The sequence below is a fragment of the Anguilla anguilla genome, chromosome 2 (genome assembly GCF_013347855.1).
Source record: "Anguilla anguilla isolate fAngAng1 chromosome 2, fAngAng1.pri, whole genome shotgun sequence".
Taxonomy (NCBI): Eukaryota; Metazoa; Chordata; class Actinopteri; order Anguilliformes; family Anguillidae; genus Anguilla; species Anguilla anguilla.
Genome location: NC_049202.1, coordinates 70,601,975 through 70,617,360, shown reverse-complemented (window position 1 = coordinate 70,617,360; position 15,386 = coordinate 70,601,975). Strand labels below are relative to the sequence as shown.

General features: G+C 50.0%; 1 protein-coding gene across 4 annotated transcripts in view; it reads left to right on the top strand.

Moving 5' to 3' along the window:
- The window catches only part of helz (helicase with zinc finger), a 71,143-nt gene that overhangs the window by 3,931 nt on the left and 51,826 nt on the right, over positions 1-15,386 (top strand). Inside the window, exons 2-11 of one of the 4 annotated variants that reach the window (XM_035402862.1) lie at positions 2,669-2,875; positions 5,100-5,136; positions 5,488-5,612; positions 7,021-7,077; positions 7,910-7,958; positions 8,256-8,331; positions 9,203-9,401; positions 9,771-9,878; positions 10,479-10,776; positions 12,159-12,426. In XM_035402862.1, coding sequence (XP_035258753.1) covers positions 2,687-2,875; positions 5,100-5,136; positions 5,488-5,612; positions 7,021-7,077; positions 7,910-7,958; positions 8,256-8,331; positions 9,203-9,401; positions 9,771-9,878; positions 10,479-10,776; positions 12,159-12,426 — 1,406 coding nt within the window. In that variant the 5' untranslated portion in view covers positions 2,669-2,686. Of the gene's footprint in view, positions 1-2,668; positions 2,876-5,099; positions 5,137-5,487; positions 5,613-7,020; positions 7,078-7,909; positions 7,986-8,255; positions 8,332-9,202; positions 9,402-9,770; positions 9,879-10,478; positions 10,777-12,158; positions 12,427-15,386 lie in introns of all 4 variants that reach the window. The other 3 variants (XM_035402861.1, XM_035402859.1, XM_035402860.1) reach the window with 3 other exon arrangements.

Here is a 15,386-nt window from a genome sequence, read left to right as displayed (position 1 = left end):
TTGTTACCTAAGTTACACTCTCTGAAGGCTCCATACTGGTGATGAAGTACAATGACTTGACAACGTCAAGTTAACAAGTTGGCAGGTAAATTTAAGTGGCTGGCTGCGTGCCCAAAATATCAGCATCCTTATTGGTATCATAAACAGTCTTAGTCACTTAACTGACATGAGAAGTGAAGTGGCAGGTGCTGGAGCTCACACATGCAGTACCTCCACTATTAATTTTCCACAATTTCATAACTCACTACCTGTTATATCACACACACATCACACATGTCACCTCCTCATTCTTTCCTCATATCAGTATATCCATGCGTACGTTTCTCTCTCTCCTGGCGTATGTAGTGCATACACATACTGTTCTGCCCTGGTGGACCTGCTGCTGAGAGCAGGGGCTGCCGTGTGCAGGCTTCCCCAGGTACGAGGTCCCGAAGGTTAGACGCCAGATGTGCTCTCCTGAGCCTGGTACTGGCTGGGCCTGACTCTGATGCCTGTGTATGGGAGGTTTGAGTCAGAACCTTATTTCTCACCCCCGTTAATTACTAAAAGTAATCTACATCGTCCAGTGATAAACATTGTAATTGATTAATGGCGATGGTATGTGGCTGTGCTTAAGAGAATGTGTGGGGGACGGCCTGAAATGCCTTTAAAAATAATGTGGAGGGCCGTCTGGGTAGTGTAGAGGTATAAGTACTCGCCTACCACCGCAGAGACCCGGGTTCAATCCCGGGCAGCGGTACTTCCGGCTTGGTCAGACGTTCCTACGTACACAATTGGCAGTGTTCGCGGATGGGAAGCCTCATTACCTGTGAGGGTATGAGTCCTGATCGTTGCATTAGCAACTCCTACTAGTTGGTCGGGGCGCCTGTTCAGCAGGGAGGGGATCTGGGGGAGATAGCGGGAACCTCCGCGCGCGTTACGCTCTCCCAGTGAAACTCCTCGCTGTCAGGTGAAAAGAAGCAGCTGGTGACTCCACATGTATCGGAGGCTGGCACCCTCCCCAGACCGACAGAGGACAGCGCATCGACCAGGACTGTGATACACACGGGGAATTGGTATAATGACTAAATTGGGGAGAAAATGGGGAAAAAAAAAAAAAAAAAAAGATAGTGTGGTTTGGAATGGGAGCGTGAACTGCTCTGCCGGGGCCCTGCCCTCCATGCATGGGCTTGTCGGTGAATATCGGGCGCAGAAAGCTCCCCCCCATCGGCCTTTGAAGGCTGTCTGAGGGGGATTCTGTACCCCACATCAAACATTATCTTGTTAATCATGACACGTTTATCTTTGGCCTTGGTCCCAACGGTGCAGTGAGTGCCGGTGTAATGTTACACGCAAAGATCATCTCTCTCTTCTTGCTAACTCCCTTCCTTTGAAATGTGCACACCTGAAGTTGTGTGCTTTTGGTAACCATAGCCGTATAGTGTTTATAGCCAATAGTTACTCAGATCTCTCCTTTAAAAAAAAATAAAATAAAAAAATAAAAATCATGAAACATTTCAATGAAATGCGAGATTCCCGTCTGTTCAGCATTGATGAAAAGTTTTCCACAGTTGTCACCGACGCTGGTAGAGGCTGGTGCCATGCGAAGCCCTAGTATTTATCGCACGCAGACGACAGGGCAGCAACATGTTTGTGTTGTTTTTAGTTGTATTGTACTACGCAGGACAGAGCCTTCCGAACCTTTGCGCTTCAAGGCCACCCCTTGTTATTTTGGCTGTGCCCGAGGCCTGCTGTTATTATATTACACTTGTATCCAGCGCCACTTGAACATAGCGTACGTGGTGTTAACAACGTTTATCTGTGGTTCCAAAATGAACTTTAATGTTTCCCGCAAGGGCGACGTTACATTATTATAATATGCCATTCTGAAAGACAGGCGTCAGTCCCCTTAAATTATGTCTCGCTTTTGTTCATCGAGATGTTTGTTTTTCGCACCAGCGTTAGCCTGCCGGTCTCGGGTTGCTCTTGTCGCTGTAAATTGACAGATGAATAGCGCCCGGGCCCCTCCTGCGTCGCGGGCGGTGTGTGTGTGTGTGTGTGTGTGTGGGAACCGAAAGAGAAAGGGTGATCTGCTCGTTCCACGAGCTGCGGTTTCGGGTGGAGCTGCCTGTGGGGAACGTGCAGGGTCTCCTCGGGGGGCCTTTCGAATCTCACCGGCCCCTAAGGGTCAGGGCTCGTAGCGCTGGAAGCGGTGCCGTCCTATTTAATAATTTACCTCGAAAGGGACAGACCTGTTCTGATCATTAGTTGCGTAATGCCTCCCGGTCTCCTGCGGCTTTTGTTTTTCACTGAAAATTTCTGTAGGATTTCTTTCAGTTCACCACGAGGCACGTTATTTAGGCCTAATACATGTAGGCCTATGTTTTGTAAGGCATGTAATTTCAAAGCTGTTCATTTAGGCTGGGGAAAAAAACAACAACAAGCAAAAGTGGAAACTAATGTATTCTTGTCAGAACTGCACTGTTTCATGTCTTTTGAATGGGAAAGGGAGGTATAACGTGTAGGCGGTTCCAGCTCTGTTCATGGTCCATGGTCCATGGTCCATGAGAGATGGCATCAGGGGTTGGCATGACATCAGGGGTTGGCATGGCGTCGGGGTTGGCATGGTGTTGGGGTTGGCACGGCGTCGGGGTTGTCGTGGCTGACGCGGTGTTTTCTCCCCCGTCAGAAGTTCTGTCCCTAAGTCATGGCGGACAGGAGGCCAGAGAAGTCATGTGAAGAGGCCAGTGAATCGTTAGCCAGGCGGGAGTACGAGGCGGTGGTGAGCCACTGCACGGAGGCGCTCCTCCTGCTCGGCCTTCAGCCCCCCGGTCCCCGCGCAGTGCCCCTCCGCAGTCGGGCCCTGCTGTACCGGATCGCCGCCCTTCTGCAGCTGGTGAGAGCGCCTCCCCCAAAACCCCCCCTGTCCCCCCCGCAGACCCGCACCCCCGCACCACACACCTACCTCCCCACAGAGCCTCTCTCCTTCTCAGGCAGCTGTTCGCGGGCCCACTCAGGCACGCGTGGGTGTCCGCTGGATAAACACTGAGTTAAGGAGCCCCCGCTCTTCTCCTTCCCAGCATGCAGTGCAGGGCCTTAAACACACACACACAGGTGCTGGTTATTGGGCCTTTCGCCAGACCTGACTGGCGTGCACACACAGGTGCCACCTGCATGTGCCACAGGTAAGTGTCTGTGGCACTCACAGGTGCTGGTTATTGGGCCTTTCGCCAGACCTGACTGGCTTGCACACACAGGTGCCACCTGCATGTGCCACAGGTAAGTGTCTGTGGAACGCAGCACGCTTTCTGAAAGATGGGGATCTGTTTTCACCCATCTCTGAAGTGTGATGCACACTTGACTGCCCAGGTGAGTGTTTTCAGTGGGCCAATATTATTACGGAAGCACTTCTATAAAATGCAGTTTAAGGCAGAAACTGTTCATCTCACACGATTGGTTTGAGCATACACCCCCCATCTGACCTGTGAGCCACACATTCAGCCTGGGGAAATGCATAACCCGGCAATGGCACAAATACACTTGGGAGTAAGCCACAGAAAATTAAGGGCGTATATTAATACATAGAATATCGTACAGCTGACGCAAATAAATATAGAGTAAGCATTCACGTCAATTCAGTTGAGCAAGCAGCTTCTTTTCTGCAGTGGACTCTTGCAAGCATCTTACTAGTTTCCTCGATGACTTGCTACAGATTCTGTTTGTTTTATTTGGCGGACGGTAAACACGGCCAATTAGAATGTCACATGAAAGAAGTAGGCCATGCGGTACGTCCTGGGGCTGCCATTTTGCCCTGTCTACAGTAATGGCAAAAATGGCCCTTTATACGTATGTAAAAACAAACAAAAAAAACCCATCACATTTCATGGGCTACTGACTAATCTTTAATTCTTCCGTTATAAAGCCGTATAGCACCGACACAGTTTTTCCGCTGTAGTGTGGAGCTGTCAAATGTGAAAGCGGAAATTAGCGGGCGCCATAGGGTAGTCATTACCATCTGCGGGTTGACATTCATTTGCGCGTATCGGGGGAGAGAATAATGTGCACGCTATCAGCGCCTTGCCCTTCTTTCTCTTTTGAGCATTTTCGGTTTCGGTTTCTAAATGCCCCTTTCAGTGCCGAGTTAAAAATGCAACCTGCTGTACGGAGAACAGGAGAGTCCATGGAATTAAAAAACTAGCACGGCATGTAAACATGTTCTGTTGTGGCTAGTTAATTTTTTGCCCACAATTTTGTGTGGTTCTCAAAATGGTAGATTTTTTTTAAAAAACCACAAAAATTACAAAAGTAAAAAGGAAACTCCTGGAATTTTGTGTGCATTTGGGTTTTTTTTTTTTTTTTGCATCTGCGCAGGCTGCTACAGGCACTTCCTATGAGCAGCACGCACCGGCACTGTTCTCTGGTGTTCAGGACTCTAGTGCACAGTCATCAGGCGAGAGCACACCTCTGTGCACACAGGCCCCAGCAGCAAGCACACACTGCACTCCTACACAAACAAACAAGCAGTGCCCCGGCTACAACGCCGCCCTTCCATTTTGGCTCCTGTAGTGAAGCATTCACAGGGTGCTGAACAGTTAAGTGTCCATTTTGGCTCCTGTAGTGAAGCATTCACAGGGTGCCGAACAGTTAAGTGTCCATTTTGGCTCCTGTAGTGAAGCATTCACAGGGTGCCGAACAGTTAAGTGAACCAGCAATGAAATGAAAGACTTGTCATTTATTATGCATATGAAGTTGCTGGGATTTTGAATGCTATTGATCCATGCTTCTGACCTCTTGAGTTTAATGGGTGGTTGTGTGTAGGTATGGTTGCATTTTATGTTGTTTTTGTTGGCGTGCTTCTACTGGAAATGTGTGTATGCAGTGTTAAAGGTTATCTGACACCGAATGAGGAAGTCCTCTCTCTGCTCTCACTTCCCTAATGTGCAATGCCTGTGCTGAAATCACATCCTTGTTTGGAAGCCTTAATGTACAAATCAGAGATTCCACACGCCAGTCTAGAATGGCTCTATAATCTCCCCACTATATTTCTTTTTGAAGTGGAATCTTGGGAACTTTGGTGAGACATTTGCCCTGAAACTATTTATTTTCTTATTCCCCAACAGAAGAACTATGATCAAGCAGATGAAGACTGTAAGCATGGTGAGTACTTTGCATGTCAAGATCAGAAGATTGTGCAATAAGGAGTGGAATATTACCATAGATCACCTCTTGTGAGGTGTGAGGACTTCTTCCCATTGGTTGAAATGTCAGTGTTCCGATTTGCTTGACCACTTCCATTTACCCTTGGACCACATTAAAAAAAAAAGAAAAAAAAAGAAAAGTTTATTTTAATAGAACCTGTTTTAAGACGTGTGTAGAGTTAAACCAGAGGCTAGCGTAATGAATGGAACCTGGGCGCGTATGGAAAGCCCTGTACAGTGGTGCGTGAGTGAAGTGCGGGCGAGGCTGAGCGTCCTTCCTCATCCTCCTCCTCCTCCTCCGTGTCTGCAGTGCTGGCGGAGGAAATGGCCGAGGCAGACGGGTCCTTCCAGGCGGGGCTGCACAGCATGCTGCTGGACGGCAGTCTGCGGGAAGTCTCCGCCATTCTGTCCAGGGCGCTGTTCGGGGAGCCGCTGGTAACCCCCCGTCTCCACCCCCGCTCTCCCCGCCCTCTCCGCTCTCTCCTTCCTCTCCGCTCTCTCCTTCCTCTCCTTCTCTCCTTCCTCTCCTTCTCTCCTTCTCTCCTCTCTCTCCTTCTCTCCGCTCTCCCCGCTCTCTCTGTTCTCTCCGCTCTCTCCCCTCTCTCCCCTCTCTCCCCTCTCTCCCTTCTCTCCCCTCTCTCCCCTCTCTCCCTTCTCTCCCCTCTCTCCCCTCTCTCCTTCTCTCCGCTCTCTCCGCTCTCTCTGAAATGCCGTTGCCGGCCGCACGCCCTCATGTCTGTCTTCATGTATGTCCGTGTGCTTCTCATCTCTCGCTCTCTTTACTTGTGTATGCAGTATCTGTTTGGTGAAAAAAAGTACATGGCTGTGGGGACCTGTCTTTTTAAATAGTTTTTATTAAACTCTGTGCCTAAGCTTCTTTGATAGGCCCTCAGGCCCGGAAGTGTTCAGTTGGCAGAATGGCTTTTGGATTAGAATTTGTAAGCCGTCACAGGCCGGTGATGTAGTGTTGTGGGGCGGGGGGGGGGGAGAGTAGATACACCACAAAAAAAAGAGCGGGAAAAAAGAAACTGCTGAGTAGCTCCTGCTCTCTGAGAAAGGCCGCTGGGCTGTCTGTCACGCTCCACACTCGGGTTCAGCAGCACACCTGCTGTTAGATGCAACGGGTTCGGGGTTGATGAGCGTCTCCGCTCTGATTAAATCGTCCATCTCGCGTCCTACACGAAGAGACGTAGTAACCAACGGCTGTAATTTAAACAGCAAGACACTCTTTTTTTCTGCTGCTGAAAAACTAGACTAGAAGTTAAACTAGTCTGCGGTTTCTCTTTCCGTCTCCTGTGATTAAAAAATACAAAAAACGAACGAACATGAGATGTTTTAGTGGCGGTGCTCGATGGCGGACGCGCTTCGTCGTGCTCCGTCAGGGCAGAGTCCGTGTCTGTGCGCGGCGAGGCTCCAAAAAGGCCTCCGTTTAAAAAAAAAAAAAAAAAAAGCTCTTCTGTTTAGCGTTCTTTCCTCAGAAACAACAACAACGAGTGGAAGTGAATACTCGTCAGCTGCGATGTGAAGAGTTACGCTGGCTAATGATTGCCGGTTGCACTTAAACCGTTGGATTAAACCGCGCACCGCAGCAGCAGCGGTGGATTAAACCGCGCACCGCAGCAGCAGCGGTGGATTAAACCGCGCACCGCAGCAGCAGCGGTGGATTAAACCGCGCACCGCAGCAGCAGCGGTGGATTAAACCGCGCACTGCAGCAGCAGCGGTGGATTAAACCGCGCACTGCAGCAGCAGCGGTGGCGTCGCGGCAGTTACTGAAACCGACCGGCGTTCGACTGTCGTTCTAAGCGCTTAATAAATGTGTGGCTGTCGTCTTTGTCTGTGCAGAATGGGATCGTAACGAAGGATTTGACCAGACTGAAAATGCTGCTCTCTGAAATTGAGGTAAGTCGCGACTCTCAGTTGGTCAGTGCAGCGCAGTGGGTAAGGAACTGGGCTTGTGACCGAAAGGTCGCAGGTTCGATTCCTGGGTTAGGACACTGCCGTTGTACCCTTGAGCAAGGTACTTAACCTGCATTGCTTCAGTATATATCCAGCTGTATAAATGGATACAATGTAAAATGCTATGTAAAAAAGTTGTGTAAGTCGCTCTGGATAAGAGCGTCTGCTAAATGCCTGTGATGTAATGGCTAAGAAATCCACACTGAAAAGCTCCTCTGCCATTTAGAATTCCATTTTTTATATTGTTGGCCTTATTGGCTGTGCGTGACCCCTGTGAGTGTGTCTACGGACTGAGCTTTAGAGTACGCTGGTGAAGGAGCGAAGAAAAACACTCTCTCTTACACTGCGTGCTTGCAGTGTATTCCACTAACATTTGCTTCCTGGCCTTCACCTGAACTGAAGTGATGAAATGTAAGGTAGCTGTATTTGTTCCTCTGGCCCAATAAAAAAATAAATAAAGGTCAAAGTTCATTTTGCTGTTTGCATTTTGGAAAAGGGGGGGAGGGGTTGGGCGGCGGTGACAAGAAAAGAAATATGGCACCCAGCCACGCTTTTGATGGTTAATAATTCCTAATATAATGGGTGGAATGGAGGCATTAACGTGAGCGAGTTCACGCGGTGTCACTGTCCTCCATTTTGAGGGAGAGCCCTCCTCTAAAACAGAACAGAACGGGGGTGAATAAAGTAAAATAAAATCGGGCTAACGTTCGCTAGCCTGGCCTGTAGGTTATGCTGTGCTCTCTCTCTCATCGCGTTCCTCTGCGTCTTTTCACAGGCAGTAAGTAGCAAGATGGCTTCGGAATACACAGAAGACACCGAGGAAGGTGAGGCATGTGTGGAAGGTGAGGAAGGTGAGGAAGCTCTTGTGCTTCTGCGGCCGTTAGATTTCTGCTTTTTTTTAAATGCGGCCTGACGAAGGGGAAACGAATGGCTTCCTGGGGCCTTCCACGAGCGGCTTTAATTGCCCCTGTGGGCGTTTCCCCCCCCTCACACCCGCAACCTTTAATTTTCACACAATTGCTTGAACTCTGAGGCCCCCAGGTGTCGAGGCTGGGGCCCGTCCACCGCGGACGACTGTGTTAATTTTTGGATTCCCCCCCCCCCCCCCCCCCTCTCTGCAGATGTCCAAGATGGCTGGCAGTTCCGCCCCCCTCCCCGAGGGGTCACCAGTAGTGAAGAGTACACGTTGTGTAAGAGGTAATGCTGAATCCGGCCCTCAGTCCCCGGGCCCTTCTCCCCACAGCGCAGCCCAACTGCGTTCTCCCAGGCATCACTGGCCTCTGTGTCTAAAAACTACACGCTGTCGTGTACAGTGTATTTCTATGAGAATGCCAGTAACTGGGCTGGGCTGTGTTTTTGTATAAGAGCAAATGTATATTTGTTACAGATATGTTATCATAACTGAAACAAGTCGCCAAAATCAGTATTAAAATCATTAATGCCTCCTTATTTAGAGTGTAAGGATGGTGAAAACTCGCAAAACGCACCACAAACTCTCTACAGTTGTATTTTTCTAATGCAACAGGGCGCTCGATCCTAAACTGGACAGCTAAACATTCACAGTGATGAGACATTGAGTGGATGCAGACGTGAGCAGTAGAGTTAAACGTGCGGTCGTTGTTGAAGCTCAGGTAGACAGGTTCTTTGTGCGGCTGCTGGCGTGTGAAGCAGGAGAAGCTGAACGGTGGGTGTGTGTGTGGCGGAGTGTAGCACAGTGGGTAAGGAACTGGGCTTGTAACCGAAAGGTCGCAGGTTCGATTCCCCCGGGTAGGACACTGCCGTTGTACCCTTGAGCAAGGTACTTAACCGAAATTGCTTCAGTATATATCCAGCTGTATAAATCGATACAATGTAAAATGCTATGTAAAAGTTGTGTAAGTCGCTCTGGATAAGAGCGTCTGCTAAATGCCTGTAATGTAATGTAATTGAGCAGATGCAGACGTGAGCAGTAGAGTTAAACGTGCGGTCGTTGTTGAAGCTCAGGTAGACAGGTTTTTTGTGCGGCTGCTGGTGTGTGAAGCAGGAGAAGCTGCAGCTGAACGGGGTGTGTGTGTGTGTGTGTGTCCAGGTTCCTGGAGCAGGGCCTATGCAGGTACGGGGCCCAGTGCACCTCCGCGCACTCTCAGGAGGAGCTGACGGAGTGGCAGCAGCGCTACGCCTCCCGGCTCATCCGCCTCAAGCAGCAGCAGGAGAGCAAGCACTTCACCGAGAACTACATGGAGGCGCTCATCGAGAAGTGGATGAACTCCCTCTCCCCGGAGAAAGTGGTGAGGGGGGTTTTTTTTTTCCTCCGCGCGCCTCCTCCCGCTTCGTTTGCCGTCGCGTCCTCGCGTTCGCGAGCGGGCTGCGTAGCGGACCGCACTCTGCTCCGTGATTCCAGAATCTTCTTCATCCCCCCCCCCCCCCCCCCCCCGACTGAAACACATTAAAATGCATTCAGTACAAAAAATACTTCCGGTTTTCTGCAGATCTTAATTTTGTCATTTTATCCTTGGGTGAGATTCACAAAACTGATGTTTATGTTTATTCGCAAATGAGTGGCTCAGATTGTAATAGAACCTCAGTAAAGTTCTGTTCTTCGTTTTTATGGTGATTTTTTTTTTTTTTTCCTTCTCTCTCCCCCCCCCGTTCTCCAGTTGAGTGACTATTTGGACGGTGTGAATGTGGAACACAGCTCCGACCTGTCGGTGACGGTCACCTCCAAGAAATCATCTCACTCCTGGACGTTCTCGCTCCTATGCAAGGTAAGGACGGACGGAGCTGGACCTGTGTGCGAGTGTTCTAGTGTACTAGTGTGCAAGTGTACTAGTGTGCAAGTGTGCGAGTGTGCGAGTGTGCGAGTGTGCGAGTGTGCGAGTGTGCGAGTGTGCGAGTGTGCGAGTGTGTGAGTGTGCGGTTGCAGTGAATCTCCATTTAGAGGGGTTATATTGGAATATTTCTGGTCATTTAAAACAGTGAGTCCCTGTGCGTGTAAGTGAATATAGAAGGCTTTGAATCAGAGTGAAGGACAGACGTTGGCATCTTTGGTCCTGACTGGGTAGTCCTCTCAGTGAAGGACAGACGTTGGCATCTTTGGTCCTGACTGGGTAGTCCTCTCAGTGAAGGACAGACATTGGCATCTTTGGTCCTGACTGGGCATTATAACATTTATAGGGAGGTTATATTGGAATATTTCTGGTCACTTAGAACATTGAGCCCCTGTACATGTAAGTGAATCTAAGAGGCTTTTGGATCGGAGTGAAGGACGGTCGTTGGCATCTTTGGTCCTGACTGGGCTGAGTGCAGGACGGTTGTTGGTTGGTACCTTTGTTCCTGACCATCCTGTCCCCTCTCCCCCCCCCCAGCCCGCCCGGACGCTGTACCGCATCGCCCTGCTGTACGACGCCCACCGGCCCCACTTCGCCATCACGGCGGTGTCGGCGGGCGACGCCTCCGCCCAGCTGCTGCAGGAGGTGCCGGGCGGCTGCCAGGAGTGGACCGGCGACGGCGCCGCCCAGAACGGCATGGACCACTGCCTCTACAAGGTGGCGGTGGGCTTCAGCACCGAGATCTTCGGCACCTTCCGGCAGACCATCGTCTTCGACTTCGGCTCGGAGCCCGTGCTGATGCAGAGGGTCATGGTGGACGCCGCCTCCATCGAGGGTGCGTCTCTGAGCGCTTCGCGCGCTTTCGAAAATGTCTTTTTCTTTAATATTTCTGCCTGTCCCCCACACCCCCCTCCCCCCCGGCCCACCCCCCCAGGCGTGGTCACTGTGCACCCACTCAGGCAGCACACTTCAGTGCCTGTGTCTCTCTGTCCTCCCTAAACTAACTGCTGAGTTCTGGGCAGAGGTGGGTAACCCGGCTTCAAAGAGTAAAAAGACTGACCATGCATTTGCTCCACCAACATGCACTAAACCAGTTGATTACAATAGTTAGTTCTCCCATCATGCTGAAGAGTTATGCTAATTAGAGTCAGCTAGTTTAGCGCATGGTGGTGGAGCAAATACATGGTCAGTCTTTTTACTCTTTGAAGCCGGGTTACCCACCTCTGGTTCTGGGCGGTGCCTCTCATGGAGAACGCAGAGCTCTGACTGTGGAAAGCTGTGTCATGTACCGCTTCCTGTCTACACACTTCCTGTCGCGTGTAACTTGTCCGTGTTTAGGGCGACTGATTGCCTCCGTGCCCATGGGACCGATTTCTGACCGGGGGAATGGACCTTTCTGAGAAGCGGCACCTGTGTGCCCGTGATTAAAGCTCGTGCTGCCGGGTGTCTCCCGTTAACTAGGGCCGCGGCAGAGCGTTCAGAGCCCCCCGCCCACCCTCCTGCCCCCCCCCCCCCCGCCCGCCCTCCGCTGGCTTAATTGCCCCGGTGGCAGAGTAAACCCTCTTAAGTGCAGCTGGGCGGTCCGTCTTCATTAAGGCTACTTTAAAGCAATTAGCGCGCTGCGCGGCTGTCAAGCGATAGGCTTTCGCCGCCGCCCTGGACATTCGCCCTGGCGGCTGGGGGAAGGGAGGCGCGGGGGGGGCTTTCTGGAGTCTGAAGTTGTGAATGGGGGGGGGGATGTAACCTGTAAGCTGGCTGCCGCGCAGATGTGACCTGTAAGCTAGCTGCGGCGCGGATGTGACCTGTAAGCTAGCTGCGGCGCGGATGTGACCTGTAAGCTAGCTGCGGCGCGGATGTGACCTGTAAGCTAGCTGCGGCGTGGATGTGACCTGTAAGCTAGCTGCCGTGCGGATGTGACCTGTAAGCTGGCTGCCGCGCAGATGTGACCTGTAAGCTAGCTGCGGCGCGGATGTGACCTGTAAGCTAGCTGCGGCGCGGATGTGACCTGTAAGCTAGCTGCGGCGCGGGTGTGACCTGTAAGCTAGCTGCGGCGCGGATGTGACCTGTAAGCTAGCTGCGGCGCGGATGTGACCTGTAAGCTAGCTGCGGCGCGGATGTGACCTGTAAGCTAGCTGTCGCGCGGATGTGACCTGTAAGCTGAGACCCGTCACCCGTTGACCGTGTTGACTTTGCCCCCTCCCCCGCATCCCTCCCCAGACCTGGAGCACCTGAAGCAGGCGCGGCAGCAGCTGCTGATGACGGCCAAGCGCTGGGACTCGTCCTGCAAGACCATCGTGGAGTTCGGGCCCAACGAGACCATGGAGCTGGAGCGCGGCCTGCTGGCCCGCTACCAGATCCCGCTCTCGGCCGACCAGCTCTTCACCCAGTCCGTCCTGGACAAGACGCTGACCCGGGAGAACTACCAGGCCCGGCTGCACGACCTGCTCTACATCGAGGAGATCGCCCAGTACAAGGAAGTCAGCAAGTGAGTCCGGCCTTCCGGGTTTCTCCTTTTCAGGCGTGGCCAGTGTCGGTCCTGGACCTCCAGAGGAGTCTGCTTTCACTCAGTAATCTTATACAGATCCAACAATGAGGTCAGATCCAACAAACACCGGTAACATGAGTCAACTCCTTTAATCGGTCTATTGCGTGCTGAGTAACACCCAGAATGCCCTGCAGACCTCCAGGTCCAGATTTGGCACCCTTTCACCAGTAGTTTGTGGTACCAATAGCATGCTACCATGCTTAAAAACGCAAAAACCTGCAATTCAAGGCTAGTTGTTTCTGTCAGGTGCAAAGACGACATTTACATTTCTGCGAGGAGCCCTCACGTTTTATTGTAACAACACTGAACGTGCTTCTCATAAAATCTCATCGTTCTGAGTATCTCTCAGTATTCAGACTTATGACCGAGTATTCCATCGCAGTATTCAATATTACTGAGTATTTTTGACCTGGTATTCAGTATTACTCAGTTCTGGGCACCTGACTCCATAAATCAGTATTACTTGCGAGTCTGAGTAGCGGCCGTAGTGTTGTGTTGGACGTGATTCCAACAGGGAATCAGAACAAAACAAAAAAGAAACTATAGTATTTGCACTTAGTCCTTGAGGACAATCGAAAGACTGGGAAGTGTCACGAAGAAGCGTCAGACGAGGAAGCCTGAAAAGTGTTTTCCTGTTTGTTCGGCATGTCACTGCAGCAGGGGAATGCAGGACTGTTACTTCACACTGACGCTAATTAAAGGCACATTCACTGCCACTTCCTTTCCATGACTGACAAACCAAAGAAAGCATCAAAGTATTTAGCTGAATGAGTCTCATGATCAAAGCATTGGTATAGAGTTGCTGGAGACTATTTGAATTGGTATCTGAAAAAACACACTTGGAAGATAGTACTGGGTGTTTGACTGTATATTATATATATATGTGTGTACTTGTGTGTGTGTGTCTGTATAAAATCTTGTTTTGCCATATAATGCTTAAGTACACATTTTAATCTTGCCGTTAGTGATGCACAATAATATCGGGGCCGTATCAGTTAGCAGTTTAGGCCTAAACAAACAGACTCGCCAGCCTAGGCCTGATACACTGTATCCTGACACAAGGTTATGCCAGGTATGGTGGGCCAATATGATGATGCAACATGCATACACATTATTGGCACTGAGCCAACAGCGGCCTAATCATCGTTATCTGAACCTCTTTATTTTAAATGTATTGTTTTTACCAGCCAGGCTCACAAGCACAGAGATTCCACAGCTCTCTCTAGACTGACGCTTGTGCTTTCTGACTTGATAAAAGTAACTGAGTTTATTTTGTTACATCTTTTTTTCCTTTGTAGGTTGTGGTTTATGCCGGTCTACCTCTGTGAATGTGGAAACTCGATTGCTGTTGCGTTGGTGCTGTATTGTAAAATGGGGAGGTATCAGCCAGCATGGCTAAACTAATAACTAGGGTGCGAACCCCCAAAGAGGACTGAAACCTCATTCTTACTCTTATTATTATTATTAAGCCTTCTTCCCTCCTCCAGAAAAATGGACATAAGTCTTTCAAACATTTGTCACTTCTTGCTAACAGCAAATAATTATGCCACTAATTAAATCCAGACTTGGTCTATCTGCATAAATCATATTCTGAATAAAAGAGCACGACATCATTACAATGGTGTCGATACCTGAAAAAACCAAAAGATGTTCAGAGGAATTGAAAATTCTGTCTTTACACTCGTCGTTCGATATTGGAAAAACAAGGACACGCGGTGTCATGGATGCAAAGCACCATGAGTGCTTATGGCTTCCCCTTGTGGAGAATCTTCAGCCGTGCATCAATGCGTGTGCTAGTGAGTTACAAGCCAGGTCACGTTGAATGATAGTTAAAGAATCTTCGTCTCATGAAGCATCCTTGGCATGGATCAGGTGTGTGCTAGTTTCAACCTAACTCTAATAGAAAAGGTTGCTTCGTAAAAATAGATCATGGCCACCACAAGCGACTGACTACACTACATCATCAGCAGTGTTTTCTAAGGAGCTGAGGCATGTTAGTGTAACATGCCTCATTAGTAGCTCATTAGAAAATAAATATGTACCATAACATAATATAACCATGAGAACAGGCCATTCAGTGCATTTTCCTGGCTAAAAGTCTGGAGACCATTTTTTGCATGCAGTTGCTCACCTTCTCTACACGGTGTGATTTTAAGAGTCATTGCGATACCTTCCGTTTTGAACGTGAACAACCCCACCCACTCGGAAGCTCAGAAGGAGCTTTTTTTTTTGTTGTTGTTGTTGCCGTCATTCAGATTGCGTCACGTGGTTGTAAGCGATACCGCTGGACCCCTTTTTATGCGCCAAGTTGAACTCAACATGATTTAGTTTCGTTTAACCGTCGCCTGGAAGGTGAAGCGCCGTTTCGAATCCCCGAGACCTCTGACGTAGCGCACCGAACCGCCGTCATACGGAAAGCGCTGAAAACGTGGAACTGGCCGCGCGCCGCGGGGGACCCGTGGGTTTCACAAGGCGGAAGCGCGGAGCTCTGAGGGCCGCGCCCTGGTGTTTCACATTTGCTCTCGTTCGGCCGACTCTGAGGCCACAGGCATCGTCGCTGTCACGCTGTGGCGTAGTGCGCCGTGTCTACCCGCTCAGTTTTGTGAGATCCCTTCTAGTTGAAATTGATGAGAAGAAGTCACAGTTCACGGTGGTAATTTCTTGGTACTGGACTTGTAAGCCAGTGTACGTTCACATAAATTTTATTAATGCACTTGTTAAAAAAAAAAAAAAAAAAAAGAGAGCACAGCTTTGGTACATCAGCAGTGCCTCATTCGCGTGTGCACGTGTCAGGCAATGCATTTCACAGCACCTCTGATGTGCATGCGTTAACCGTATGCAGCAGCTGGAATTCCACTCGAACCTCGGCTTTTCACTTGAGCTTTTTCGCTTGTTTAAAC